The sequence below is a fragment of the Bemisia tabaci genome, chromosome 8, assembly GCF_918797505.1.
Source record: "Bemisia tabaci chromosome 8, PGI_BMITA_v3".
NCBI lineage: Eukaryota > Metazoa > Arthropoda > Insecta > Hemiptera > Aleyrodidae > Bemisia > Bemisia tabaci.
Window position 1 is genome coordinate 2,456,591 of NC_092800.1, and position 27,433 is coordinate 2,484,023.

The 27,433-nt window shown below is 37.3% G+C and overlaps 1 protein-coding gene across 1 annotated transcript in view; it reads left to right on the forward strand.

Moving 5' to 3' along the window:
* Positions 1-26,741, forward strand: part of Vps13 (vacuolar protein sorting 13C) — a 37,302-nt gene extending 10,561 nt beyond the window's left edge. The window contains exons 7-14 of the mRNA XM_019049912.2: positions 162-288; positions 1,825-2,062; positions 3,357-3,471; positions 4,793-5,039; positions 11,800-12,093; positions 13,475-13,627; positions 16,078-16,252; positions 17,100-26,741. Coding sequence (XP_018905457.2) covers positions 162-288; positions 1,825-2,062; positions 3,357-3,471; positions 4,793-5,039; positions 11,800-12,093; positions 13,475-13,627; positions 16,078-16,252; positions 17,100-24,554 — 8,804 coding nt within the window. The 3' untranslated portion in view covers positions 24,555-26,741. The remainder of the gene's footprint in view (positions 1-161; positions 289-1,824; positions 2,063-3,356; positions 3,472-4,792; positions 5,040-11,799; positions 12,094-13,474; positions 13,628-16,077; positions 16,253-17,099) is intronic.
* The last annotated feature ends 692 nt before the right edge of the window (positions 26,742-27,433 follow it).

A 27,433-nucleotide genomic window follows, 5' to 3' on the forward strand; every position in this document is an offset into this window, starting at 1 on the left:
TTTCCAGGCTCTGTTGCGTGAAAATTTAAATAATCTAGTTTTTTCTCCCCCAACTACTGGTAGAATCTTTTTACATTTGCATTATCAACACATCGCAATGCATTTAATTAGTATCTGTATAATAGGCATCTCTCTAATTCTTACCTCTCTCTTGATTGCAGGAATGAGTAAAGAACAGTATAGAGACGCCATCAAGTTTATGGCATCGATAGAATTGATGGTAAATGCAGCACCATACAGGAAGTATAGGCCTAATTTGAAAGAATATATCGGCCATGAAAAAGTGTGGTAAGAAATGGTCCTCATAGCAATATGTTTTCTAATTTCAGAGTATCATGAATGATGAAATTGTGCAACTTTTTGTGATTTTGAGGAATATATGTTAAAGTTCGGATATTGAGAAGAAAATCACGCTGCAACTGAACTCCATGCTTAGATATTGAGACCAAAAAATAAACACAAGCTCCTCAAAATATAAGACAAGTCTACTCAAAATGGCTAAAATCTTAACTTTTTAAGCGTATTTTCGTTGATGATCGGTGGAGCCAAAATGCCGCAATAATGGCGGCAAGATCATAATCGGGTTTGTAAACATTTGAGGTTAGACTTTCGAAATTGATGCAAGTTGGATGCCATCATCTTCATCAGGTCATCTCTAAACCCTACTTTTTGTAGGCTTTTATTTTGACTCCAATGTTTGCAAGAATTCCACCCTCTATCCGTCTTGCGAGTACAGATGTTGTTCCGAAGATTTATGATCGCGCCAAAACAAAATACGAAACCGCTTGATCCACCCATTTTGGTCAGACTGATCATCAACGAAAATACGCTGTTTCATAACCAGGCTAGATTTTGCCTGTCTATGTTTAACGACGGATTGGTTCCCATGCAAACTAAGTGGAGCGCTCTCTGCCAGAAATTGGCGAAAGTTTTAGTTCAGGTTTTCCTTAACAGGTGGAGCTACTGGGAGCTGATTATTGAAATTTATAGACAAAAAAGACTTACGGAGTACGCAGCAATCCTATTGGTTGAAGTGAGTGGTTTTTACAGACCAAGGAAGAAAATGATGGACTAACTGTAAGGCCTCTGGTGGTTTGCCGTTAATCAGTCTATTACCTACTTCCTTTGTCCATTGCAACCACCGGCTTCCACCAACAGGATCCTTCCATTCCCCTTTTGTCTTCTTTGTATAAAGCTTTGTCAATCAATTTCAATAATCGGCCCGCAGATGTAAGTACTTCTAAGTGGATGCTGTTGAGTAATGGCAGAAATGCTGTGAGAAGGATATGGTTTTGCTGAACGCAGATGCTGTGTTACTGAGACAAAATGTAAGGGTCAATATTTTTAAAAATTTATCCAGCTCTCATGACATACCCTTCAATTAGATGCACTGTCAAAATGTATCATCTCTCTTAACATGACATAAATTGCCTCATCCATCAAGAAGGAGATCTGTATATCATACAAACACTGTATTTTACTTTCCTTGAATTTTTTTGTTCACTCTGTTTCGTTTTGTTTAAATAAGTTTTTATTATTAAAAGTCAACTCATTTTTCTCTCGTATCACCAGTTTCATTGAAATAAAACCTCTGGTCAAATTTTTGGCTTCCATAGTGAACGAAGCAATACAAATTAGGATTTTGAGATTTTAGACTCAGAAATTGTTCAAAAATGCATTGGAATTCTTTTAATTTGGTAACAAACTGAAGGACTAAATTAAATAAAAGTTCAATCGAAAAAAGGTCCCCCTAAAGTTTCTGAATCCTTTCGGCTAATTATTATTTTTACTTAGACAATCTTGGTACGAATCTTGTTTATCCAGGTGGCACTTCGCTTACAAATGTATTCTAGAGGAAACTGTGAGAAGAAAACGGCGCAATTGGGACTGGGACCATATCAAGGCTCACCGAAACATCTGCAGAGAATATGCTCATTTGTATACAAAAAAATTAACAGCTGGAAATAAAATGTCTGGCGTAGAAAATCTAAGTCTGACACAGTGCGAAAATGAATTGGATGCTTTTAACATCATACTTGTGCGTCAAAAAGTGGAGAATGATGTAAGTGCAAAATACCAAATCTATCAAGAAACATGCCTCTCAATACTACATATACCAGCTACATGATAATTGGACTGCGTTAAGCAGAAAGGAATCAAGCCACATCAGCTATTGCCAATTTAATTGAGCAATTTATTTTTTTACATGGAAACGGTGGTGCGGATTCTTGTACAAATTTCAGAGAATTTTTTGCACAGTTCGAAGCGAATTTCTCAAAATTTTCAAAGAAATCTGCACAAACGTTCTCTTGTAAAAAATTAAATTGCCCAGTTAAATTTGGCAATACCTGATGTAACTTGGTTCTTTTCTGCTGAATGCGGTGCGCATGTAACAAATAATTGCAGTCATAGTATATACTGTTCAGAATACCCTCACTAATACCATACTCCATACTTAACTTTCTCTATGCTATCTCACCGCAAGAACGAGATTTGAGCACTCATCTTTTTTTTAATTTGAAGATGGAAGTTTCACTTTTCAAAATCATAAGAAAGGTTAATGATGAATGGAGAATTTGCAGGCGTCTGAAATTCGACGAACTTCATTTATGAGTGGAAACTACTGAGAGAACTGAGCACCAAAATATCCTTGGTTCGTAAATTGAACAATGAATGGAGGAGTTTTGACAGAATTATGCAATTTGCTGAAATATGTGTGTTAAAATGGGAAATACCGCCATATGGCAGCCTACGGCGGTATATTTTCTCACTTTGGAGACTAGTCAAGTCAGTGACTATCTTGTCACTATGAAATGTCACATGTCTGCAACGTCCCAAACCAAAATACATTGTTTGGGAGTTTACGGTCAATATACGGTACAGAGTGAGCACTTTTTTATTTTATTTTTTCAAATTTTACCGTGAAACACTTGTAATTGCTGAGCACTTTTTTAATATCTCGATGATAGAGCTTCCTTCTTGCTGAGTTTGAAGTTGCATTTATGCAATTTGTTTCTTTCTACATAATTTTTTCAATGTCTCTCCAGAAATGAGGAAAAAATGTCACCAAATTCCTCCAATTGCAATACCTGAAAATTGTGTTTTGAATGTTGTCATTTTAATCTGTTAAGTCTATGCAATATTTTTTTTAAACCTTCTTGTAACTAAGAGGCACACGTTGAAGCAGTTAAATGCTGAAACATTAAAAACTTTAAGCTGGGTGATTGGGCTCTTGCCTGAACTTTCCACAATAAATAAATTTGAATTAAGGTAATCTAGCTCAGTAATCGCTTGGTAGCTCAAAAGGAGTAACAAGCATATGACACTAATCAACTGAAAATTTTATATTTGATTAGATTGAAAGGCTTGGAAGACTTGCGCAAGTGAAAAAAGCAAATCAAGCTGCTAGCGGCTGGTTCAGTAGTTGGTGGTCAGCAAAGGAAACAGATGCAGAAGCAGAGGATGAAATCAGTATGTTATTTCTTTGTCAGCTCTATTTAAATTAATTACTTTTTTTGAGTTGAAAGGTTTGCTTTTTCACGGGAAAAATGGATTGCTGATTTAACAATTAAATTGTTAAAAAATATGTCCAACATGTTTCAATTATACATTTTAAAATAGTGGAAAGCTAATTTAACCCCAGGAGTGGTTAAATTAGCATTTTTTATTGTAAAATCCACATTGAAACATATTGGACACTTCTTTAACCACAAAATTGTTGATCAACAATATAATTTTTTTCCGTGTTGTATCAGGTGATAACAGGCTTGCAAATTGTACTCTTTTTTGTTACCTTTTACCGCTTAATTTAGGAATTTTACTTCTTTTTCAATCATTCAGAAGCAGTGTTCGAAACTCACCTTCGAGTTTTAGGAGCCAAGTGGCGCATCAAGCCCGATTTTTAGACGCCATTGAAGATTTTTTAGGGGCCAAATTGACTTATTGCCTATACATGATGGCGCATTCAGTGAAAAGTTAGATGCAAGATGTTTCCATAACAGAACTAGTAAGTAGCTGTAACTTGGGGAAGACAAAAGCACAAAGGATGAACTCGTGAAGAATAGAAAAAGCTTACACTTGTAGTGCTGAAAATTTCAAATGATCACCTGATATGAAAATTCAAATTTTTAGGGGCCACGTTGGCGCAGAGCCTTCATTTTTTAGGCGCCATAGCCGTTTTTTTAGGCGCGTTGACGCCTGTGAGTTTCAAACACTGTTCAGAAGTAGCTGTACTCTGGGCAATTAAATTAGACAGAGTAAAAAAAGTGCATCTTTTTGTGAACAGAGAACAGCAACGTCCGATCCTGGCAAGGAGCCGCTGTCCCTGGGCCGAGCTCACTGCGTTTTTGTACCCATTAAGTAAATGCTTGGTCTTTCCTTGACGACCTGTCCCTCGTCAAAAAAGCCTCTGCTGGTTGGCAAAAAATCGTTTTTGCAATTTGAAGTGTTTCCCCTTTTTTAACAGATTCAGATTCAGTTTCCAATCCTGATGTTTTTTGTTTAGCGCGGAGGATCATTTGGTAAGTGTTCTTTTTGCTCTTTGACTGCCAGTGTTTAAGGATCGAACTAATGTTTGAGTTATTGAAATTTTTAATTCAATAATTAGGAGATAGCCGTCCAGTGAAAGGGTGGCGACAGGGGGTTTTATATGAACTAAGATAGTGTCAGTTCTCTGTAGGGCTCTGAGAGGATAGGGGACTGTGACGTTTAGATGTTGCAGAGCACAAGAGAGCACTATGAAAGTAGGTCCTATATGTGTACTCACATAATTTTACATCTCTCTTTTTTTCAGTAAAAAAGTTTGAAGAAGCAATGAATGCAGAAGAGAAGCAGAAACTGTACCGAGCAATCGACTATCAAGAGAATGCAACCCCTGCTATTTACCCAGTAACCTTCAATGAAACTGAAATCCAGTTTATGTTACACTCTTTTGAGGTAGAGATCAGAGATGAAATCTTGGAGATGCCGCGAGTTCTTACCGTGGTGTTGAAGCAAGTTCAATCCTTCTTTCAGCAAAGACCTGCTGCTAAAGCTTTCAAGTAAGTGGGGTCTTTTTTTACTGTCGGTGTGGTTGGTTGCTTACTATGTATATTGTGCCTTAACATCTCCAGGTCTCACACAACGTTTACAGCATTTTTCAATTGCTAATTGAGCCCTCCTTAGTAGCAACGACCGTTAAAAAAACTTTTAAAAGAATCTTAAATTTCTAAAAGATAACTCTTAAAAAAACTATTGAAATGTTCGTAGTAGAAAACCCTTTTTGGCTATTTTTTAAAATAAAATTTGCGAGTGGTATTTAAGTAAAAAAATGTTTGAAAACTCTTAAAATATCAACTGTAATTTTTCAACACTAAAAATGTTTGAAAACAATGTTAAATAACTACAATGACATTTTAAGAGTTTTTTTAACACCTTTTCCCTTAAATTTTACTTAAAAAATAGCCAAAGAGGGCTTCCAAATACAAAAATTTTAACAGCTTTTTTGAGAGTTTTTGGGAATATTTTTAAGGGTCATTCTATTCCATTTCACTCAAGTCGTACTTGAAGAGTGAGTGCTCCATTGAGTGATTTTTATGTGACTCCAATATGAACAAGTTTAAAGTTAAAAAATTACATGGAAACTCATAACCTTAGCATTTCTTAACCCTAATTAAAGTTGTCAATGTATTCGATCCTTTCACAATATTGATGGCTTAAGTCGGAATAACGCTCACCTTGGAAATTGCAACATTACAAGTCTCTTACTGCTCATGTCTTATTGTTTTATTTTTTTTATTTTTATTTCAATCATACTTACAAGAGAGCCCCGAATTGGGACTGAGACACAAGTCAAAAGTCCCCCTCCTACCCCAAACAATTAGTTATAATAGGATTAATAGCAAATAATTACAATAAGATAATTAGTTACAAGCACAGAAGGATCATAAAAAAAATGTCCATTGCAAAAATGTCATTCATCTGCACCTGACAAAAATTTTGGGAAATTTTAAAATGGAATCCCTAATAGAAATTTCGTAGTGATATAATGAAAGAAGAGCTATTGCTTGATATTCCAGGGCAAAGCACTTGTAATCTTGACAGTTTTGAAAAAAAACTACTCTTCTCTTGAATTTTGTTATGAATTCTCTTGACTTTCCTGTATTTGTACCTACAAAAATATGCAAATATTTCACATGAACTATAAAAAGGAGATATTTCTTCTTCTTCTTCTTCTTCTTCTTCTTCTTCTTTTTTGAACAGTAAGTTGTAATAGGATATTTTTCAGAGTGGAGATTTTTTTTTTTCTCTGAAGTCATCAATATACTACACTGTGAGATTAGCTTCAAGTTGTATTTGAAATGAATAAGTCTCTCGGTTTGTAGAATGTCAGCGTATTCAGAGCACCCCCAGACACTGATGTAACTTCTACTCTGTGACATAAGAATTTTAATATTTTTAAAAAATGTCTTGCAGCATCTTCACGCATGGTATCCGTATCCTTCAAAGTAGGTATCAAAAATATAGTTCAAATCTAATAAACGAAATTTTACGCTAAATTTGGCTACACAGCTTTACAACGTATTGGCGGGAAAGAGAAATCACGTGGTTTGGCACTTCAAAAATTTGTAGGTTATGTTGAAGACGCTATTAGTGCCACGTCACAGTCGGTATCGATTGTATCGAACTGGATCCAAACAATCAAACATAACCTTACTATTCAATATGAAACTAAAGAATTTCAGAGATAATTCGCCCAGTTTGAGAAAAAAGTTGTGTTAGAGACAGCTCTTTTAATCGCGGAACGTTCCCGCATTGTTAAGTTGACGGGATAAAGCAGTTTCAGAAAGGTGAAATACCCACGAGGGCCACCATGATTTAGGCCACTCCTATGCCACTCCAGTTTCTTGGCTTTTGACAGTGAAATTCTGGGAGGGAGGTGTCAAGATAAGGTTATGTTTGATTGTTTGGATCCAGTTCGATACAATCGATACCGACTGTGACGTGGCACTAATAGCGTCTATTATTGTATTATTGTTTTTGTACTTGCTGTCATGCAGTTCGAGTTCGTTCGCTTGGTTCGTTCGTTTCGTTTATCCACATCGTTCATTGTTTTCTCTGGTGTAATTCAGTGTTAATTCTCATACAATTACAATTGGTGGTCACTTTTCTCTGTTACTTCCATAATTGAGTAATTATTAAATTAAAAATGTTTATCTGAAATGGAATTGTGAATTCTTCCGTGTTTGCAAATCAGTTTTTTGTCACTTCCATTAGAAGTTATCCAGTTAACAAAGACAGTCACTCCTCTGTGACATTATACAAATACGCATAATGAGCAATTCTGATGCTCACATTCAATGTTTTTTCTTCCTACCCAAAACAACCTCTGGACATGGAATTAGGAAATGCCCTCTGTCGAGTAACAAGACGACCGAGGCCTTTGTGTTATTGCCCCACTCAGTGGTAAAAGATGACTGTGAAGTTGTACAATTGTTTTCGCGCAACAGTATTGAAATTCTTACCCTTCTTAACTGTGCTCCTTTATTAGAGGCATTAGCTCGCAATGATGTTGATACATTGGAACTGATAGTGCGGAAGGATCCAAAAAGATTTCTATTCACCTCTGAAACTACACCATTTCTACCTGTTCATGTGGAAGCCCTTGACCATCTTGAGAGAATAGAAGCCTTCCTTGGCAAAGATGCAGCAATTTATTGGGATCCCATGGATAGTCGTAACCTCTGCTTTCGTACAGATGCAGAAATTTATTGGGACTCCCTGAATAGTCGTAACCACTGCTTGACTGCAAGTGAAGGAAACATCGAAATTATCCAGACACTCCTGAATGTTTCTACCAATATTGGCTACAGGTTCTGGGATAAGTCTCTAGCTCATCTTGCAGCTGAGAGGGACGATGAAATTTTGCTCCGCCTGCTCTTGGATCATGGAACAAACGTAGATATTCTAAACAACAAAGGGGAGACTCCTTTATACTCTGCCATTACTTATGGCTCTAAAACAGCTGCCACCTTTCTTTTACAAAACGGGGCTGCGTTGAACATGCGGATGATCAGTGGTGAAACTTGTCTTCTTGCTGCATGTAAACACATAGGGTTGAAAATAGCAAGTCTCCTAGTCAAGATGGGTGCAGATGTGAATATTGGAACACAGAACGGGATTATGCCCCTTCATGTTCTCATCTATCGTTTTGGTGCATGGATGTCTCATGATCACGGTAAAATTATGGATTTTTTAAATGAGCTGTTAGACAAGGGTGCAGATGTCAATGCCTCTGCCACTTATGGTCTTACGGAAGGCTTTACTCCACTATGTCAAGCTGTGCTTTCTGGAAAGTTTGAGATGGTGAAATGTTTGTTAAAACGAGGAGCAGACGTCAATATTCATTGCTACAACAATCAAACCATACTCAGACTTGCAGTTGACAGTAATAGTCCGGAATTAGTCCAAGAGATTTTAAAGTATAATCCTCAAAAAAACTGTAAAATCAATAAAGATGCACTCAGAGTTGCGATTTCAAGAGATGGTGAACGTTCTGATAAGATTGCCAAGTTACTTCTGAGTTCAGGGTTCACCTCAGAAGAATGCTCAAATGATTCAATTGAGTTTTTGCATACTGCTATTCGAAAAAATTATACCAGTGTTGTTGAACAACTCATCCGATCTGGTGTCAGTGTTAATCAAATTTACTACTGTTCTCATGGAAAAACTCCTTCAATTACATCATCTCCTCTTCTCACAGCAATCAGGTATTGTAACAATGACATGGTCAGACTGCTCATAGATCTTGGAGCTGATGTTAACATGGAATCACAATGGGAAATTGGTGTTCGAAGTCCATTAAGAGAAGCTTGTTCATCCAGGAATTGGACAGCTGTCAAAATTTTGCTCAATAAGAACATTTATTTGGAGAATGAACTTAGTTGGGGTACTGCAGTTGATTGCGCTCTATTTAGTCTTGAACCAGAAATAATTAAAATAGTTTTATCTCAATTATCATCCAAAGCAGCGGGTAGAATTTTCTTGTTGAAATATATTTTTCGTATTTCAAGTGACTCCCCGCTAATGCTGACAGAAATGATAAAAACTGGTTGTTTTGTCAACGTCAGGGATGTAAATGGCAGGACAGCTCTTCATTGTCTTGAGGAGAACAAGTATTGTACAGCAGTCAAATTACTCATTCAAAGTAATGCTGACATTGAGGCCAGAGATTTTTCTGGACAGACACCCCTTCATGCTGCAAGTTTCGGTTGCCTTAAGGTTGTTAAAGAGTTGTTGAAATATGGTGCTAAAATTGATTCAATAGACTCTCATGGCCGCTCACCCCTCCATTACGCTGTTGTCGAAGATTGCTTAGATGTCTTTGAAGTATTATTATGCCATGCTTTTACAGACTTTGAAAGCATCTCGAGAACCAATATATTGTCATTCCTCCGCATTTCTACCCTCGAAGGTTTAAGAAATCATGGAGATGAAACTTATTTTCATCAAGAATTCAGGAATCCTATGGAAAGATTTCAAAATGCTACTAAGATTTTGTTGATACAATTGATGAAAATGTCCAAAGTCTTCCCTGACGATACAAACTTGGTCGATTTTGTTCAAAAGGAAATCAAACCTGGGAGTTTTACTGATACAAGAGATTATGATACGACAGCTTTTGGTCTCTCCTCCTGCTTTCGGAAGTTTAATTGTGGAATGTTTGAAGTAGAAGTAAACAAGATAAAGCTGCAAAATATCGGCGACTCAAGCATCACATTATTTGATATTTTGACAAAAAACGAAGAGCAACTGGCATGTTACTTCCGGAACGAGCATATCGCCTCAAGCTTATCGTTTGAGGAACTTCCTGAAAGATCTTTTTTTTTCCGCAACTTTATTCATTGCCAAATTCAAAAAGGAGCCTTCAGGCGCAAATTGTTGGACTTGAGCATTAAACTTTGCCGTTTTCTCATCAGTGAATTTGACACTTTACCTGCTGATCTAAAAGAAAAAGTCCTCAAGTATCTATCTAACAAAGACTTGGAAGTGTTAATTCACGCATGTGTTTGTGTCTCAGGCAGCTCTTTAGAAAAATGTTTATCAGAAAGAAACTCCCAAATATAGTAAGTATCTATCATTTCAATGTGGGTATTTGTATTTCTCATTGACTTATAACACAATCTAGACCGCGCACTAGGCCCAACTTTAGGCGGGGGAGGTAAGATAGCTAGAGGGGTAAATCAGGGTAAAGACACGCCTTCAGCTTAGTTGATACAGCCTGATATACAAAGTGTACCAGGCAACAGCACAGACAAGACTGGCATTTCCATTGTCTCGGTACATATTGGATTGCTGTGTACCGAGACAATTCGGGTTGCCTATCGTCTTGCCAAAACTTCCTAATGCGTGGTCTAGATTGTACTATACGTCAATGGTACTTCTTGAAAGAATAAAAGACGTCCATGCTGGAAATTACAATTTTGCCAACTTTGCTTAGCACCACTGTCATGAGCATTTTGGCATCGAAAACGCCCTAAAATGTGGAAAGAGCCATGATGCTTTGAAACTCGCAGTTAAGAAAATGTACCTATCTAGTTTCCAGGAAAGGTCGTGATTGCTCACATTAGGTACACTCTAAATTATCACAACTTGATTACTTTGATCGCCTGTTGTCCATTAACTGTAGTTCATGGGCTCAAAATTGCACCAAATCTTTTTTTTTCTTCTTTTTATTAAGCATTTTTGTGAACTTCTACACATGAGAATTTTACACATTGTAACTAAATTTAAAAATAAAGTGGATGTTGCAAACAACAGAGTGGTTTACACCGTTTATAATATGTTGTCCAAATCTTTTGCAGACCATTTTTTTAATAGGAGAAGTGTCTCCTGTCCAAAGCTGCATTCCAGTTCTTTAATTTGTTTACATTTACCTGTTAGATTAGGTATTTTGTTTATTCTGTGAGGTTTGCATTTTCCATCTGATCAAGAGTAATTCTTCCAGGTTAAGCAAAATTTAGGCAGCATAATAGTAATTCACTGAGTTCCTATAAGAACTGCTTTAATTTTGATTTCTCATAACAATAATTGATACTATCAGAGGCTAAATTCGCATATAATCTCCTAGTACTGAACTTAATTATTATAATTTCTGGTAATCTACTAATAATTATGTTAGGTGACCGTAGAATTAATGTTTTCAGTTCAATTTAGATTCTTTATTATGGAGTTTTTGTCAGTTTCATTCAAGCTTTTGGATTTTCCTTCAAGTTTGCTTTATGTAAACCATTTTTGCTGATTTTTTCACTCTCCTAACCCCGGTTAGCCAACCTCCCACCTTTGAATAACTTAAACCTATCTTGGCTGCCTTTTCCAAATTTTTCCAAGAAATGACACTGAATATTTGAAAAATTTCTAAAAGAAAAAAATGACTATTGGATACTATTATTTTTTTTGAAAGTGGGAAGTTTACATAAGCCTTGGCCTAAGCCCTCTCCCACATAAGACCTTGTAAGCAAAGCTCAGACCCCTGCCCTACCCTAAGTACAAAGCCTAACTTTTATTACGAAAAGCCATTGATTGAAGGAATAAATATTATTTCTCACAAATGTAATTCATGACTGTTCAAAAAATAGAAAACCTACCTCCTTTAAAATTTCTATATTTCGCTCAATATTGGAAACAAAGAAATGAGATTTTGTACCATTACTCAGTAGAAAATGGTCAATCAGAGAAGTCATTCTATGCAACAGTTCAAGTTTTTAAATTCCTCATTATTTGAAGCCTCCCTTAAAATCCTCTTTGTTCATTCTGTTTTAGGCTAGTAGCCTCCATCGATACACTTTCTGTTTTTGGACTGACACAGAACAACGAAGTGCCATTACTGGTATCATCTAAAAAAGGGAAATTACCAGTCTCAGAGAGGACTTCCGATTTGGCTCCGTCCAACAATCTTTTCCACGTTTTGATCGAAACCAACCCGCTTGACAAAAAGTGCGACCAGCGGGTACACATCTCATCTACTCCATTGCAGATTGTATACGATGCTCAAACAATTATCAAGCTCAACGACGTTTTCACACCGGAAAAAGCTGAACTCGATGTTGCCACTGTGTGAGTACCGAGGAGAATCTATTTTATATTTGTCTCAGAGTATATATTCTGAAGTAATGTTCATGCCACTCTTTAATGCATAGGAGATGGAAAATACTCACACCCTATATGAATCTAGCCTAGAAGAAGCTTTTGATTTAAATTCATCGATTTCAAAATCCTAGGTAGTCCTATAATTTGAGGAGAGTAAATATATTTTAAAATTTACTTAAGACTAAAGATAACAATTCACCCGGTTTTCTCTCTCTCGTTTTTGGCCCATTATATCCACATTAGAACTATCTTAAAACTGCAGTAACCTTTTTAAATTGTCTATGTATTCACTAAAGGAAGAGCCCCCAGTGAAATTATCAAAGTAAATGTGACTATTAGTTGATGGATTGCGTGGAATAATAATTGAAAAAACATCTAATAAAAAATTAATTATTATACTAGACGCATTTTGGGGCTCCCTGGCTCCTTCAAGGCTGAATTCCGACCAGCTGCCAAACCAATTGTCTCATTGTCTGCTTTACCTCCCTAGCTTGCTCGAAAACAAAAAATCTCCTCGATTGCCAGTAAGACGTCGCAACATTTCTTCTAGATAATGTGTGTACGAATGCCGAAAAATGCACCTTTCAGCCCTGCTCTTGCTGGCTGCTCTGCCTGCTGGCACATTGACAGTCCAATTTCAAATCTTATTGTGCACAGAAGGCTGTAAGGGACATCATATAAAATATTATCGAAATTTAGCCAGCCCCGAATTTCTTGGTATTCTGTGCGAAGTCCTTAGATATGAATAATTCCAAGAGGATTAGAGGAATCAAAAGCAAACACAAAACTGCATAGTGGAAAAACAGAGGTATAGAGCTGTGAGCTGATAAATGATACTCAAAAAGGAATTTTAGAATAAATAAAAAAATTCAAACTTGTAAACTAAAATTTTCAATTTATGGGCTTGACATTTTTTATTTATCTTTTAAGTTCTTTTCGTTAATAGTTAAATCATTCCAGTTTTAAAAATTCCGTGCAAAACGCAAAATTGCCACCATCATATGATTAGAATCTTAAAAAATGCACAATTAGAGCTAACAATATGATCAATATATCTTATTTTTTCTTTGGTCAGTGCTAAATTTAGTCTAAACTCAGTCGTTGAGTCCCTTGCTTCTCTGGGCAGGGTCCTTTCTTGCGCAGATTTTGAGGTAATGAGTGAAAAGTAGACTTTGCCAATGCGCTCACCATGATTTTCAAGCCCCCTGTTTAAGGAACAACTCTAGTTATTGCTCCAGCTGAAGTTGGCAACAAACCTATCAGTTTACTGTCGCGAAACAGGGAAGCCTAGTTCACCCAAAATACAAGTTTCCTCCATAAACTGATATGTGTTTTTTAATTTTTTCAGATTCTCTGCAGCTGCCACCGTAAAAATAGCTGAGTTCAAAGAACGCTCCTCCTTAGGTTTTCAGTACACCTTAGAAAAACACGGCGTTTTGGAATTGAAAATAGAATTGATGGCATCTTATTGTTTGATACCACATGGGGGCCATTACACAGGGTAATCGCCTTTGCATCATTCTTAACTGTAATTTTGTAATTTCCTTGACCAGTCTTATAATTTCAGTGCCTTCACATCGCAAATCCACTTAAAAAGCAGGATTTAGTGCTTAAAAATAAGGGACCCTAACTGTGCATTGCACTATGTTGCAGCTTCTATTATTTTCCATTCGCGTTCTTACCAGGGTGTCTACAGGTTATATAATCATACAGTCTTATTGCCATATTTTAATTTTGGTTGTATAATTATATGAAAGTCACAAAAAATTGCCATATTTTTGTCTCATAGCTCGATTTTTGGATCAAAATTTTCGGTCAAGCGACCAACTTATGCAAGTATATGAGATAGCAATACTTATCAAAGTAGAGAAAAATCACATTTTTATCGCCTGTAATATTATCAAATCTAATATTGCTAATAACAATAGATTGTTACTTATATGGGTTGATAATTATCATCTGAAATCATTGCCTCCAATCAGAATTGCTTTAATGGTAGGATTTTTTACCTGCAAGTTATTCTTTAATGAGAACTAAAAGCTTTTTTATTAGCAAACTACTCAAACTTACTCTTTGTACATAATGCTTTGCTGATGACCAAGTAATTATCGCCCAAGATTTAGATGATGCTTAGTACTCGACTCGAAAGTTGGTGGCTGAGTATCGGAAATGGGGCCTTGAGGTTAATGTCAGCAAAACGGAGAAGATGATCGTTGGCAGGAATCAGCAAAGCATAGAATCAGATGATGGGCGGCAAAGTGGAAGCTGCAATATTTACAAATATTTAGGAGTTTTTCTAACCCAGGATGGACGATTTGAATAGGCCATCAAGAACAGAAATGTGCATGGTAGGAGGGCAATAGCTATGTTAAATAGAGTCCTTCGGGACCAAAGGATCTCCAAAGAGAACAAAAGAAGGATCTACAACGCGATTGTTAAGAGCATAGTAACCTACGGGTGTGAAGTATGGCCAATGAAACAGCGGACCCAGGAAGTTTTAGAGGCAACAGAGATGAACTTCTGGTGTAGATCCGCTGGTATTTCCAGAAAGGATCGCGTCAGAAATGAAACGGTATGGGAGATCATGGATGCCAAACGGACCATTGTGCATGACATTATGACGTTACAACTCACTTGGTATGGTCATGTTCAGAGAATGGAAGGAGACAGGTTGCCGAAGAAGGTCCTTGATTGATCGGGTTCCTCCCGGGAGAAGGCGTAGAAGACGCCCAATGAGAGGTTGGAAGGATGGGATTGAAGCAGAAATGTTAAGGCGCTCAATTCCTGAACGGTTATGGTTTTACAAAGGGCAGTGGAGGTTAGGTGTCGTAGAGCGCCAGGGAGTGCTATAAAGCGACTTATATGATGTAGTGGTCATACTTTTTTGCAAAAAATTGCCATGTAAGGTCATATGAAAGTACCATATTTTTGTTTTTGGATTTTTGTTAATACCCTGTCTTTTGCATTTCTGTCCGCAGCATCAATCTATGGTGTCTAAAAATTTAGTTGGTCATTTTTAGGATAATGCAAAGAAACAAGACCTCTGTCTCTTACCCCTTTTTTTTTGCCAAAAAATGTGTTTACAATGCATATATCAAACCAATGGCACTAAAATTACTTTCTAATTATTGATTAACTTGAAACCAGGGTTGCCTACATCACTTGAGTGGAATGAAACTATTCATCATTGAAATAAATGAGTTGATTATTTCAAGTGCTAAACTCAACAGCAGCATCTGTGCAAGTAATTTACCTCCACATCAAAGGATTTCAATAAATTTTTTGTATCTGAAAGTATGATAATCCAAAGAAGAGACTTGCATTACAGTGAAATCTTGCTAAGTTGAACTATGGATAGTAAATAATCTTAAGTCAAAAATTATTTCAGTCCCTAGACACCACCATAAAGCGCAATGTAAAAACACTATGATTTTGACGAATTCTTAACTTCTATTGTGGAGTAAAAGCTGCTTCAGTCGAAGAAATATTTTCGGCAAACCCGACAAAAGTTCAATTTTATACTTGAAAAATCAAGTGAAATTACTAATTTAAAAAGAAAAGAACATTTTAAAAAAAGATTTATGATGACGCACCTGTATTTTTGAAGGAAGTATAGAAGTAAGAGCTTTAAAATTTGTGACTGTTGATGTACTTCGATGATTTCTCAAAAGTTCAGGGATAAAATTTGAAAATTCATTTAAAACTTTTAAAATTCATAAGCATTTATTGAATAATTTGGAAAAGCCATTAAAAAAATCACGCATAAGTTACTTTAAATTGCTTCGCTCTAGAAGAAAAGCCGCTTTTGTTGACACCTCTCCTGGTCCCATGAAAATTTGACCTAGTGAGATTTCACCATTTATTATAGGACCTAACATTTTCAATCCTCCAGTTCTTTGTTCGTGTAAAAGTTTCTGTTGTATTTTTAGCTTCTTTTTTGTCTCTCCTCAGACATGAAAACATGATTGTTGTCAACCTTGGTCGCATATCAATATACTCTCGCCCTCCAGATGGTCAGCGGAACATCCAAGAAATGCGGAGTCGAGGTCAGGACGATGAAACGATTCTCCAAGAGATGATGAGCTCTAGCTATGATCGTTTTGACATCAAACTAGATGATCTACAGGTAAATGATATTAGACGTGAGGGTTTGAAAATTCAAAAATTTATCTAGGAAATTACAAAATAACAGTTCTTACAATTTCAAGTTTTAGAGATGGTAAGTTTATTTTAGGAAATTACAAATCTTGTTTAATTTGGTGTGTTTTGTTCCATAGTTTTCGTTTCAAGGCTTGCCAATCTTACTTTTATCACTTTTTCTTCATAAATTGAATTGAGAGCAAAAATGAGTGTCGATACAACTTTGGATATCCAAGCAAGTAAGCCGGAAGTGGACAGAGATTTAAGTTTTTTTGGGAAGTTTTTATTGTAGTTCACCCATTTCCAAAATTGACTGAAAGAATTGAAGTATTTTATTTTGCATACCCATCTTAACAAAAATTAAGTTTTTAAGCCTGACTTCCTTGCACTATATTATGAATGGGAATGATCTTATCAATCAAATCATTGTTTCTAGAAGGCCCTGAAGTACATCTTATTTCAAATGTCCAGAATGAAAGTAATACTGATTTTGATCGATTTATTTTATCTAATTCAAATCTCTTGTCCTATTAATGTTAATATTGCTTTAACAAATATCGTTCAATATCTCCAGTTCCTAGTCTATGTAATGATGGCCCTCAGCCTTTAAGTTTCATCATTGGTATCAATTAAGCAGCATCTTTATGAGGAATCAGCCAGTGGTTTTTTTAAGCATGGATTTTTTACCATGCAAGCGAGAAACTCACTATTAACTGTCACTATGAATGACAGCCAAAACAAATTGTATTAATTCAGTATAGGCGAACAATTGTAGATGTTTTATTTTTATGTAGATTAGTATTTGTATTAAACTGTGTGCCTAATTTTTTTAGGTAATGGTGGTCTACCCTGAAGAAAAATGGCAAATGAAACCAGGAGATAATGCCGTTCCAGGCCAACATCTGCTACGTCCCACGAGTGTCATCGTCTTGGCTCAGAAATGTGTCGTCACAGATGATCCTAATCTTCCGAAGTTAAAATTGAACACGGAGCTACCCTCTGTTGAAATCAAAATTGCTGAAGGTAGGCTTCTGAACGCAGCTGGTGTCTTGATCAGTATTCCTTTTCCAGACTCTGAAACACCGGCCCCTGTCACAGAGGTGAGATCCACTCCTTCGAAAGTCAACCTGAGAACCTTGGATTTTGTCGGGAACAAGAAAAAAGTGGACAAAAAATCCAACAAAGAATTGGTTCAGTTAACTGAGCTTGAGGTGAAATTCGAGTTGAAAGAATTGATTATTCAGATCGATTGGCAGAAGTATGAAGATGATCCTCCAGAGCCACTTGTTCTGTTTAATCTGAGATCGCTTGGGTTCGAAATGGTTCAGCAAACATTCAATCTACACGTCAATGTTGTATTGAAGTCTTTGCAGCTCATTCAGTACTATGAAGGTGATGAGATCAAGTTGCTGAGTACAACATTAGCCGACGACCTTGATCACAGCCTCTTCTTACTCAAGTACGTGAATGTCAATAGGAACTCTCCCGTTTTTGAGACGCACTACCATTCAGTCATCCAACTCGTTGAAATGAGTGTCAGTAAATTGGATGCTACAATCAAGCAAGATGCAATTCTCTTCATTCTCCAGTGGTGGAATCATGTCCAAGAGTACCTGTTGAAGCTAAAGGATTCAAATTCAACTCTAGAGGTCACCAGTTCCACCAGTGAGGAAAAGGCAGCCCAGCTCTCATTGCCGCAGCAACGCCAGCTTACGCCCATGGTCTCCCAAACAGATGAGCTAGAAAGGGAAATTGTGATGGTGAAATTAATTGCATGTTTGAATGATTTTCTAGTCACTATACACTCAGAAGCCCCATTATTCGAGTTTGACCTTGCAGGTCTTAACGTTTTACTAGTCATGAAGCCTCAAACAACAGAAATGGATGCAAGCTTGTCAAATATTTCAATTATTGATCTAATGGGAACTGAGTATAACCGCAACATGCTGAGCATCATGGAAGAAAGAGATGTGATTGTCACAAAAGTAGTTTTGTATGAAAATAAAAAAGAAAGCTTAAGAGAATTGTCGGATGAAAGTTTCGATGTTGCTGTTTCTTTGTCGATGGCTTGTGTAAGGATTATTTTTGTGAACGAACGCCTAATGGAGTTTTTGGCATTTTTAAACAACTTCCAAGCAGGCAAAGAGGCCATCGTCGAAGCATCTGCTGCTGCCGTGCAGACAGCGAAGTTAAACATGCAGCAAGCATATGAAAATGCAACCAAAGTTTCTTTAGATGTAAGATTAAATGCCCCCGTGATTGTAGTACCAGTCAGTTTCAAAAGTCGTCATGCTCTGATTTTAGATTTAGGTCATCTTACAATCAACAATAATGTAACAAGCCAAAGTAGTAATTCCTGTCTCATTGATAACATGAAACTTGATTTGCAGCAGATGAAAATGTCAAGTGCCATTTTACGGAAAGGACTGGGAACAAAAGATGAAGCCTCCCTTCTTCTCCCAATTAATTTCACTCTAGTCGTAAAGCGTAACCTCTCGATCTCCTGGTGTAAAGATGTGCCTGATCTCGACATAACTGGTCATTTCCAAGCCATCAAAATGAGCTTATCTCAACAAGCATATAGTCTGATCTTAAGTGTCATTGAAGGGAATTTAGCTGCCAGTCCAAAGTCCTCAAAGCCAAGTGTCCCAGCACCGAAACCCACAATATCAAACTTCTATGAGACAGCAAAATTCAACATCAGCCGTCAAAAGCTGCCCATAGCATTTGACAAAGATGAGGAGGCAACAATGGAAGATGGAAGCTTTCAAGACATGCTTGCTCGTAGTGTGATTAAATTCAAATTTGACATCGATAGCATGGAGCTTAATCTCTCAACAAATAGTAAAAAAGTAGACCCAAAAACAGGTAATTCAGTAGATGACTTGCTCGCCAAGTTGTCACTTAACACATTTGCTCTAGAGGGGAGTGTCTTTTCTGATAATTCCATCTCATTTTCCATTCTACTGCGAGATTGTCTGATTGATGACTTGCGCCTATCTAGAAAAAAACTGGTGCCTCGTTACATGGAGCGCAATCGAGATCCCCGCTTGGATGACTCAAACGACATGATCAACCTTCTTTATTCACAGAAAGACCAACTAACCAGCATCAATGTTGAAGTCTCAAGTTTCATTTTAATGTTCAATCTTGATTTTTGCTTGAAGCTCCTTGACTTTTTCACTCAGAAGCAAGATAAGAAACCAACACCTGCCATTAGTTCTGCTAAAGTTGGTGCTGTCAAAGCTGCTCCTGATATGAAGAAGAAAAAGTCAACGACTCTCGAACCAGAGGATATAAAGCTTGAGGCGAAAGATAATAGAATGTCTGTTAGTGTCCATGTACAGCAGCCCGATATTATCCTTGTTGAAAACATGGTGGAAACTAACACTCGAGGCATTGTGTTAAATTTTGAGATGAATTATCAGCTTCAAATGACCGGTGCAACGCAAACCATGAGTGGATGGGTAAGAGACCTTCAGATATACTCATGCTTTTTCACTTTAGAAAAGAAAAAAACCTCTCTTGCCTTGGTCTTACGTCCTGTAAATGTTTCACTGTCAGGTGAGATGCCGGAACCGAATAATCTTCAAATAGAGGTTGAAACGACTCCGGTTAGATTATCTGTCTCACCAGCGACAATTGAACTGTTGAATCGGATCAAACAAACTATCAACACAAATCTGGCAGATGAAGAGCCAGTCATGCCTGAGAATGTAGACCTTTCAGACTTGTGGGATATTAAGCCAATCAATGAAAATGAATTTTGGTTTTTGAAAGCGGAGGAAGCGCAAGAAGCCATTGCAGAAGTACCGAAATTGTTGGCAGAATCTGCCGTGCAAGTCATGCAAGAAGCTTGCACTGTTAGCATACCATCAATCATCATCACCATCGAAGCAGGTGTAGGCACCAAAACTCTACCCATGTTACTCCTTGAGTCAAAATTGAATGGGACTTTCGAAAATTGGAGCTCAGCAATGAAAATTGCCAGCTGTTTGACTTTGGAGGTTAAGTATTACAATAGCCGCCTAGCCTTGTGGGAGCCTTTTATTGAACCAATTGAATACGAAGAGCCAAATTCAATTGAAAGCTCCTCTGTTCCATGGGAGCTGAACTTCAAAATGGAAACGAAGAACCCAAATGATACAGAAAGTTCGGATAAAGTCTCCAACAATCCACTGACAAAGATTGATATTTCCTCCAAAGAACTAATGCAAATAACTGTATCCAAAACATGCCTACAAGTTTGCCAAGATCTTGGCAAAGCGTTCAGAGATGCAGTGTCAAACGAGGGTCCCTTAGCTATGTTGGTTGCTGCCCCTTATACATTGAAAAATTTCACAGGTTTGTCTGTCACGTTAATTCTTGGATTAGAATCTTTCAAAATCCAAGACTTGGAGCGCAAAAATAATGAAGAAATCGTCATTCTAGAATCAGGAGCTGAGATATCTCTTTTCCTGCCGGACGATGACAGTAATTCAGTCACCAACTCTGCTTCTTACGAAAGGAACCTCAGAGTACTAATACCAGACAAAAACTATGAGATCGAGATTCCTGTGGTCCAAGCAGTGAAGCGATATTACACATTGCTTGAATCTAGTCAAGATGTTGAAAGTTGTCACTTGATTTCAGAAGTATTGGTAGAGAATGGAAGCACGAGCATTATTCTACGAAGTGTCATGCAGATATACAATCATTTCTCCGTGCCAATAAATGTCTATGCGTTAGCAGCCAGTGGCGACCAATTAGAGCTAATTGGAGTTGTAGAACCAGATGCTGTGTTCAATGTCCCAATTCCAGTCTTATCCTCCACGGACGGCGACATATTTTTCCGTGTCAGAGGCTACTCAGTCTGCTCCAAATCATACAAGTATGACTTGACCCAACCTCCTTCTGCACAAATGCTTCAGTGTGTATCGAAAAATCCTGAAGATAGTGATCCCTTTTTTATCAAAGCAGTTGGCTCCTCGGAGAAGGTCTACTATGAATCAACTAGTAGATACACTACTTTCAGTCGTAGTCACTCGGTTCACCTATGGCCCACACTGTACCTTCGAAATCTCCTTCCTGTCGATGTTGTTGTTGTAATGCAAGGAGTGCCAACAGAAAAATTGCTCCCATCAGGCAAGAAAATGGACTTACCTAATGTTGAACCAGGTTCGTCTAGTATTATAATAAGGATAGTTAATTATCTTGAAAAAGAATGGTCTTGCAAACGTGCCATCGATGAAAAACCACCTGAATTGGATGCCTGGATCTTTTATTCCTACGATAGTGCCCAAAGAATGAGTCTTCAACTTGGAATGCGATCTATCATTCGAAAAGATGCATTTTATATGGTACTGTACAGCCCCTTCTGGATGATAAACAAGACTGATATGAAACTGGCGTACAGGAGTTCAGAGGAGTGTGCCAAGACAATTTATCATCCTGCTTCCTTTAAACAACCAATCATGTTTTCTCGTGAGAAGTCATTTTTCAACAAAACCAAGGCCAGTGTTAAAATCAACAATGGGGAATGGTGCGACAAGTTCCTTCTTGACGTTGCAGGCAATGTTGGTATGCTTACTTGCACGGTGAAAGGTGTCACATATCAAATCGGTGTTCATATCAAAATGATGTCCAACTCTCTCACAAAGCTGGTCACTTTCACTCCGTACTATGTTATAATTAATAAATGTTGGTTTGACATCAATTTTCGCCAGGTTTTGAAAGGCAACGAGTATTCTTGGGAAAAAGTCGAGTCCAAAACATGTCATTCATTCTGGCCGCATCAATCCAAGCATACCTCCACAGATATGATCTTAAGAGTCGATGGCACAGAGGAAACGACTACTGCCTTCTCTTTCACAAAAATCATGAATAATCTCCTACGCCTAGAAAATTCTTATGGAGGAATAAATGTTGATATCCAAGTTATGGAAAGTGCGACATACATTACGCTAGATTATTACAAAGCAGGATTTGCCCCCGCATATATTGTCAATCATACAAATTACACATTCTTGCTGAGTGAAAAGCATTCCACAAGTGGGTTGGAGACCAAACTCCCAGCATCCTCAGCTGTGATGTTTACATGGTGTAAATCGCAATCATTCGACAGTCCAATATTGAGTATCAACGATGGGATTGTAGATATTGATGTACGCAAGGACGCGCTTGGTACGTTTGTCTTGAAATCGAAAGAAAAAGGATTCTGGGTTTCGTTTTTGAATGGGATGCAGCGCACTATCTTCTTAACAACAGACGAGAACATGGCCAAAGAAGCTGAAGCAGTGAGCGATCTTGACCAAATCGACCAAGAAATAATCATCTCCCTGCATGGGATCGGCCTCTCTCTAGTTAACAATGAATTAAAGCAAGAAATTTGTTACTTGACCATGACCAGCTCTGGGCCATACTGGCAACTTCAAAAAGAAGGAAACAAACGGTTCAAATCTTTAACTATTGAAGAGAGTCGCAACATCGAGGATGCTTTTATGAAATACAGCCAGGTCGGAAGTAAACCGCTAACCGAAGGAAAGAAAGCTTTGTCACCTACGTCTGATGGTAAATTTCAAATTGATTTCTCCAACCAAACTGTCAGTAAACCGTTCAAGGGAAAATTGCGACGAATATATCATGTTGGTCTCTGGCTACAAACCAAATCATCCCTACACACTTATCAAGTTCATGCCAAAATTAACCACCTCCAGATTGATAATCAAGGTCACACATACACATTCCCGGTCATTTTCGCACCGCAGCCTCTAGCAAAAACCACTGCTGCGAGTCAAAGTCCCAAGCCATTTGCCGAGTTGAGTATAGTGCAACGTCTTTACGACTACTCTACATTCAAACAGTACAAGTACTTTAAAATTCTCATCCAAGAAATGCAAGTTAAAGTAGATGTTGTATTCATAAGTGCCTTAACTAACCTCTTTAAAGTGGATTCAATGCTCATGGAGGACCAAGAACTCAAGTTCGAGGAAGATAGAAAAGTCATGAACGATCCATTGTACCAGCTAGTCACTTGTCATAGTTCTGAAGAGGCCAAAAACTACTACGACTTCCTGCACTTTGGACCGATCAAACTTCATCTGAGCTTTTCTTTTAGCTCTGGGTTTGATAATGTCCATGAAGATACCGCAGAGAATATCAATATTCTGACTCAAAGCTTTGGTGTGACAGTAACAGACTTCAACGATGTTGTTATTAAGCTGTCATACTTGGAACGACAATATGTCATGCTAAACCAGCGACAGTTGGAGCATGAGGTCATGAGTCATTATACAACCCAGTTCATCCGACAAATTTATGTCGTAGTTTTTGGCCTGGATGTGCTTGGCAATCCGTATAAATTAGTAACGGATATCAAAAGAGGAGTTCAGGACTTTTTTTACGAGCCCATCCAAGGAGCCATTCAAGGCCCTGGAGAGTTTGCTGAAGGGGTTGTTCTCGGCATGAAAAGTTTATTTGGTCACACAGTGGGTGGTGCAGCCGGAGCAGTGAGTCGAATTACAGGGTCACTTGGACATGGATTAGCGGCTTTGACTTTTGACAAGGATTATCAGCAAAAGCGTAGAGAAAATGTCCAGAAGAGATCCGCCCACGAACGAATTGCAACGAGCAGTAAGGGTCTGGTGATGGGTGTGGTTGAAGGGGTCGGTGGCGTTTTCACGAAGCCAATCTCAGGAGCGCGAGCAGAGGGATTTGGTGGCTTCATGAAAGGAATTGGTATCGGAGTGGCAGGGCTCATCACCCGCCCAACAGGAGGTCTTGTCGACTTTGCCAGTGGATCCTTCAGAGTTGTCCGGGATGTGATGGAGGTGACAAAAGATGCAACCAGAGTGCGACTGCCACGCTATTTCAAAGAAGATAAAGTAGTTCGTCCTTATTCACGAAAAGAAGCAGAAGGATACGTGTTTCTATTCTCACTAGACAAAGGGAAGTTCGCAAAAACAGACACTTACGTCTTTCATATGTATATTGATAAGAATAAAAGAAAAGAAGTTTTCCTTATTACGAATAATAGAGTATTGTATAGTTATTTTAATGATGTGTTCGGCTCAGTTGAGCTGCTGTGGGCATACTCTTGGGCTGAGTTTGATGGGCCTCCAGTTGCCCGAGCAGATGGATTACTGTTGCCTCTGAAATCCAAGGGTCATAAACTATCAAGGTCACAGCATGGCAAGTTATTATTGGTTGAAGACGAAGAGCTTAAGGCCTGGCTTGCAGCAAAGATCACAGAACTGATGGAAGATGTGGACGCCTCTTCAGTGTCGTTTTCCTCCAGCTTAAGACGATAATGCCATGTTCAAAAATACTTCTTCTAAAATGTCCAATTACAGATATCTATACTAAACTTTTAGGGTCAAAAACGGTGCTTACTAAATGGGTCAGTCAACACCAAGGTTAACGTTAATTGTTGAAGCTTTTGTTAAATGTTGAGTTAGATTGTGTTTGTATTTTATGTAAATTTTTTCGAATTTAATCAAACTTGTTAAGTTTGTCTGAAAGCTTGAACATATGGGAACAAGGTACTTATAGAAAATTTCCTCCATAATTTCAATAATTCTTAGTCCAGTCTCTAGGTTAAAAATCTCTGCTTCATCTGAGCATTTCCCAGTGATACACATTCAACCGAGAGAAGCAGGAATCGTTTTTGTCTTTCAGTGTTTTTCTCTGCTTGGAAGTGAAACGTTTCGTGGTATTTCAATTTGATAACATACATTTGAAAAATTTCTAAAGTTTTAATGCTTAACATAACTTGGAAAATTGTGATCAATTTCAGGTTTTTTCACATTTTTCTTTCGCTTCTTTGTTATATTTTATCCGCAGCATAAATACTGCCTTTCTTTACATTTATAGTGACACATTTGCTAATCTGGTCAGTCGAAAATTTATGAGCCAAAAGCTTTCAAAAATTGGTTTTGCTTTAATGTGTCACACCATTTCACTTTTCATACAATTCGTAGCATTAAATTACATTTATTTTCACATATATATGTATATACATGTAACAGGCAGTCCTGCTGTCAAATTTATCGTATTTAATTTCAAAGTAGGTGTATAAAGAATGTTGATTTTTAATTCTGTTGAAAATGTGATTATGCTTGTTTAAGGATCTAATTGAAAAGGGTTTTTTGCCTCCCATTGAGGTATTTTTCTCATCTCGCGGGGATTTTGTACTTTGTGTGATGAAGGAGTTTTGTTAGATTGTTTTATTTAGGGTCTCCGACATACTGCTTGGTCCTCTTGAAATACGTACCCTTTAACTTCGCATTGATTATAATTTAGAATGATGTTTTTTTGGTACCCCTCCAGACTTGAGGAGAGACAGGTCTTCAAATATTGTTGTGGATGAATTATTAGTAATTAAAAAAAAGTAATTTTTCATCTCAGTAATCTGAGAAATACAATTTTTGTTCCTAAAATAGTGTACTAATCATGCACTGAACTGCCACACTAAGAAAGAACACTGGATGAAACTTCGGGCGTTGCCACATTTCCCTCGTTAAAGTACGAATTTTCTTAGAGATCTGTGAAAATTCTCTCCCAATTTTTCACAGAATTTTGTTCGCAATCTCATCAGAATTATATGTATCTAAAAATTTCAAGGTTAAATACTTGTTACACTCCTCAAAAATAAATATTTTACTGCTGGAAGCGTGGCAACATTCAAATATTCATACTGTGTTTTTCCTCAGCACTGCATTGTTGTGGACGGAGCGTATAACTTTATTCTTCATGATGAAAACAAAAGGTCCGATTTGCCCGTAGAAAAAAGAAAAGAAAGAAGTTGTTTTGAAAGATAATACTTGACTATCAGTAATACTATCAGGTTTAACATTTGGTGCCCATCTCACTCTCATGAACCAATGTTTAAGGCTAAAATTTCAGAAACTATTTGCTTAACTTTTGCTAAACTTTTTGCTCTGTGATGAGGGAAAAAAGACTCCTGTCAAAAAAGAAAAAAAAGTACCACAACAGAACATCAATTATTTATTACCTTCATACTACTGCAGTTGTTTTTATCTTTGAATGATGTATACTTCGCTAGTTTAGAAACAAGTTGAGTTTAGTGGGGACAAAAAATTCACTGGTAAATTGTTCATAATCTTTTTTTTTGGGGGGGGGGGGGGGGCAAGTAACGTAACATTACCATCTTTTTTCTTTTTTTTCTGTTTGGCCAGCTCTTGTGGCTTCAGTTTGCCCAGTTTTATCTCCTTTTGGCCAGATCCCTGTGATTAGAAAATAATATATCTTGAAAAATATTAATCGTGCACTTTTGTAATATTTGAATCTTTCTAGCTATCATTTGCATTTAACTTCAGGCCTACATCATGTATGTAATTTGATAGATTCTATATTTTTGACCCCTCGTATTTTTCCAGTGTCTGCAGTAGTTTCTTACACTGTTGTCAACCTATTTTTTTATTTCATTTTCTAATTTGTATCGTTGTTGTTACAATAAATAAGCGTTTCAGTCTTAATTCCTTTCAAATGCAGTTTTTATGCAATGCATATTGCACTTCCTAACTGAAATATTTCCGTACTAAGAAAGAAAGCCGCATGAGCCATTGGACAATGCTGAATTCATTCAATTAATCAATAATTTTCAAGGAAATTTATGACTATTTCCTCTGCAAAACAATTTGAATACTTAGAAAACACTCCTAGCTCTGCTGAAAAATACGAGTTTTACAGTAAGGTACCGTTTAAACAATCATACCGCGTTTTTCCTTAGCACAGCAGAATAATAATGTCATTGAATTGGACTACATTTTGCAATCATGATCTAAAATATGTGACTCGCATGTCAAAGCACTTACCAGCATATGGAAACTAATGGCACAGACGTTCTTTCTTAAAGGAGCTGGAAATTGTTGTTCCTAATTGCAAAATGTAGTACAATTATCTCTTTCAGTCCTAACACTGATGATGAGATGAACCACTCAAAATATTTTTCCCATTTCCATGTCTAATATGAAAGCAAGAATTTATTTTTATTCATTTAATACATATCATTGTCACCACTCAGATGCGAGAGCATAGCTTTTTTCCCTGTTAGAGGAGCAACATCGTGTGGTATTGCTCAAAGCTTCTTAAATTGGTTGTTTCCTTTAAAATTAAAAAAAAGGATACACAGGTTTCTCAGGTTAGCGATAATCCAGAATCTTCTTGA